At 48.6% G+C, this 3,706-nt stretch overlaps 1 protein-coding gene across 1 annotated transcript; it reads left to right on the top strand.

Annotated features, from left to right (window-relative positions):
* Positions 1–1,610: 1,610 nt before the first annotated feature.
* PADG_08488 (uncharacterized protein) lies at positions 1,611–2,781 on the top strand (the record flags this gene model as incomplete). The annotated part of the gene is made up of 4 exons (XM_010765484.1): positions 1,611–1,647; positions 1,709–1,789; positions 2,303–2,458; positions 2,567–2,781. The coding sequence occupies 4 exons, from the start codon at positions 1,611–1,613 to the stop codon at positions 2,779–2,781; spliced, it is 489 nt and encodes a 162-aa protein (XP_010763786.1).
* Between the last annotated feature and the right edge of the window lie 925 nt (positions 2,782–3,706).

Genomic DNA, 3,706 nt, shown 5'->3' with positions numbered 1-3,706 from the left:
GATATATGGCCCTCTGCGTTGGCCAATGTCTCTTCCTATCAACCATCCTCCACCGTTCAAAGATCTTCAGTCATGTGTGCCAGGGAAACCGGGGAAGCTCCCCTTAAGAGATTTAAATGAGGCTGTTAAATAGCCTAACTAGTCATTTTAATGTGATTTCACATATATTTGCCCCCCTGTCCTTCGACGTCACGCTGAAAATATAAATGGGAGAGCAAACTGCTCCCTCCCCTGTCAATAGCTATCGCGGATATTAAGGCTACCGCTCCATCCAGGCATAATCACTGACTGGCTGATTCCGACCCACTTTCTAGAACAAAACGGTAGCAGCAGCGCGGTTGTTGTCGGAGCTTTTCGTTGTGAGGTCAGTCGTCTAAGCTTGAGCCCTTTTCAGCAAAACTCGATGCTGACTGACAAGGTCACCCCAGCTTTCGAAATTGGGAAGCTTGTCTCAACTAAATCAAACAAATCCCGGTGCTTCAACCTTGGGTCTCGAAATAACAGCCGTCACAAGGATTTTGTTTTAAGGCCACTGGCAATTGATATTGCTAGGACTAACCAACTAACTAGTTGGTCAGTTAATAATAATATTAGCTTACCCATGCAAAAATGCCTGCTCGCAGCGTAACCATACCCCTCGCGTCTATTTCTCGTTACCTCGTGTGTGTACGTTGCTTTATGGTCGGCATTGTGGCCCCCTGCCCTAGCGCCCAGCCCATCACGGGCTCTTTCTGGAAAAACCGACATCCGCCAAGTGTCAACGGTCCAGCTTCGGTGTTTCAAGGTTCAAGGATGAATGGGAGCTGTTTGGTGAATTCTCTGTTTCCTCTTTTTCTCAAGCGGCACTAGAGTCACTACGACTACTGCTGCTACTACCCACCTTCGATGAAGAAAGGGGTAATGCACACCACATGCATGAGATGTGATAAACGTCGTGTATTTCGGAGCCGCGTCTATCATCAGGTGCAAAGGGGGGGGGAAATAGGGCTGTCTAATCCGTGAAATATAGGGAGTAGTGGAGGAGGGTTACATGCTCTGCACTTGTATGTACCTAGGTACATGCCCTTACTTATATTGGCAGTTATTATTATTATTATTATTATTATTATTATTAGTATTGGGATTCGTGATACAGTACAACTAGAAGGTCCCGACGGCGGGTGGTTCCCCTTTTGAATCCCATCTTCCTCTTCGTACAGTGGCAGATCGGAAAGGGGAGCTCTCTCGTTGACTCGTGAGACAGGGCAGAGCAGAAATATTCTGTTATTCCCCCCTTCTTTGGGTGATCATCTTGTACAAGGAAGGCCCCGACCGTGATCAAAACAATTCAGAAGGATTTATAGATCATGTCCCCATGCATTATTCCAACTTGCGTGACTAGCCGTCTTCGACTTCAGCTTCGGTTATGCGGGGGGGGGGGGGGGGGCTTCCCTCCCTTGAAAGAGAAACGATGAAGGGGAAACCCCTTGCACTCCGTGCTCGCCCCAAGAGAGGGAGTCAAATTCCCCTCGGGCCAGGGACGGAGCGATGTGATGGTGATTTGGAAGAGCGGCAATTTGTTTTTTCTTCTAGCTAGATCTTGCTGCCAGAGTAACATAGCCAAGTTCTCCATGAACACCCCCCCTCCTCCTTCACACCCATACACTGGTATGTTATAAACATGTAAGAACCGTGTATGATATTAATAATAGTAGTTGCGTTTGATCAGTGCCTTGTTTTCCGAAATATCAATACCAGACTAGCATCACTATTCGTACTCTTATCCTGATTCATTGGGTATGTAAAGTAAGTAAGTGCACGCGCACACGCGAACCTAGGTAAAACCCGCAGGACGCAGAGGTTCAAGGGAGAGAGAGAGTTCAGCAACAGAGCGAGGAAGAGAGGGGAAGGGGGGGGGAGAGGAGGGGAGGGGGAAGTTTTCCTGGCAAAATGGACCCAGATGGACCCAGATGGACCGACCCATCTTATTAACAAGAACATTCCGATAACTAGTTAAGTAGGTGATATCCTCCCTCCCTCCTTTCCGATTGCAACTAATCTCTTGTTTTTGGGCTGGCCTGTTTCCTGTTTCAACCTTCGCCTTATCAGATTCGACATAGCCCCCCCCGACATAGCCCCAGACATAGCCCCCCAGACAGGTCCCAGCCACGGCTCGGGGATTCCTTCCCTCGCGGCTCGAGATTCCCGAACGCTAGCGGGTTTCACGTGACGGATGTCGGGAGGGCCCGGGCCAAGAGTTCAAAAGGGCCCCGCTTACTAAAAGCTTACTACTGCTTGCTTACTTACTAACTACTGCAAGCAGCTCCACAAGGTTCAGGGACCGAGGTAAAAGACGTTGGATCCTTGGGACCTGACTTGGCCTTCGGGGGACTGCACGGGAGTCGAGCCTCGGCAGTCAAGCCACACCGTGCTCCGTCACGGCTGAGCGACATGATCCAACTTCTGCATCATGCTGCAGGTCAAATAACGCGGACGGCAGCGATAAGGAGTCTTATTCTGTGGTGCGGATGATTTGGATTCTATAGGTGGCCAGTGAGTGATGGATCTGATACGCTTTACATGCAAGGCTATTCCGCTTCGCAACTGAGACTCAGGGCGCTCCCCCGCATGCACAGCAAGCATAGTCACCCTACAATGGAGCCTCTATATGCCCATTACGGTCGTGAATTAGGGAAACTCCAACAGTCAGATCCCGGTAATTTCCCATTTCGGTTAATCGACTGCCGTTGGTGCGCTGGTGAGAACCGTGTGCGGCAGAAGACAATGATCTTCAACTATTAAATTGATATGCAAGGTGTGGTTGTCTTGAAAAAACGCTCTTTCATTCCAGGCTGCATTGGCTTAGCAGGCCTCATCTTGCTTCTCTTCAGAAGTTCCTCTTTCGGAAATTTGCAGATCAGTCGATGTTTGTTTCTTCTTGTGGTTGAGATGTGCCAGGGCTGAACCATGACTTGGTCACATTCTCTTAACACCGAAGTGGAGCCAGATCTGATTTTCTTTGTTTCCTCAGGAAAACTGTGACTTCGCCAACATGAAAAAAACAAAAGAAAAGAAAAGAAAAGACGCAAAAACTGACATGTTGCATTCGCGGGACGAAACCTGACTGGGTTGATCAGCCAATCATGATTGTCAGCGAAGAATTGCGAAATATCTCAAAAAATTATCAATCATATTTCCCCCGCGTCCCGGCGATTGAACGGGCATCTGAAAAATATATATATATATATATATTTATCATTTCAATCTCCTCCCATTCGTCCTTCTCAAAGCCCATGTGGGGGGGGCTCCTTTACTTTTTTCTGATTGTCATGGCACATGATTGATGCGGATCTTGATCTGACAACTGGCTGCAGCTGAGCAGTCCAGGGCTTGAGCCTGGGCCCAGAACTAAACAAAAAGGTCTTCCGAATCCTAGAATTACCTAGACTTCGCATTCTTACCTGTACCTGCTGCTGTTGATATTTGCCGCCATGCCTTGTGCCACCCGCCACCCGCCACAGGGGAGGAGAGACAGCCCCTCCACTACTGTGCTAACCTTGCTCATATACAATACATACGGCACAGAGCGAACAGCCCTGCGTATCCCAGACGCCAACCTTCCCAGTATCTTCAGTCAATTTTACAAAACCATCTGGTTTTTACCCTCGTACTGGTGTCCCCGAGTTCCCCGAGTCGTGGATATCAATATACAATGTCAACCCGCCTT

This window comes from Paracoccidioides brasiliensis, assembly GCF_000150735.1.
Source record: "Paracoccidioides brasiliensis Pb18 unplaced genomic scaffold supercont2.18, whole genome shotgun sequence".
NCBI classification, from domain to species: Eukaryota; Fungi; Ascomycota; class Eurotiomycetes; order Onygenales; family Ajellomycetaceae; genus Paracoccidioides; species Paracoccidioides brasiliensis.
The sequence above is the reverse complement of the archived record's forward strand: the minus strand, read 5'-3'. Positions and strand labels throughout refer to the sequence as shown.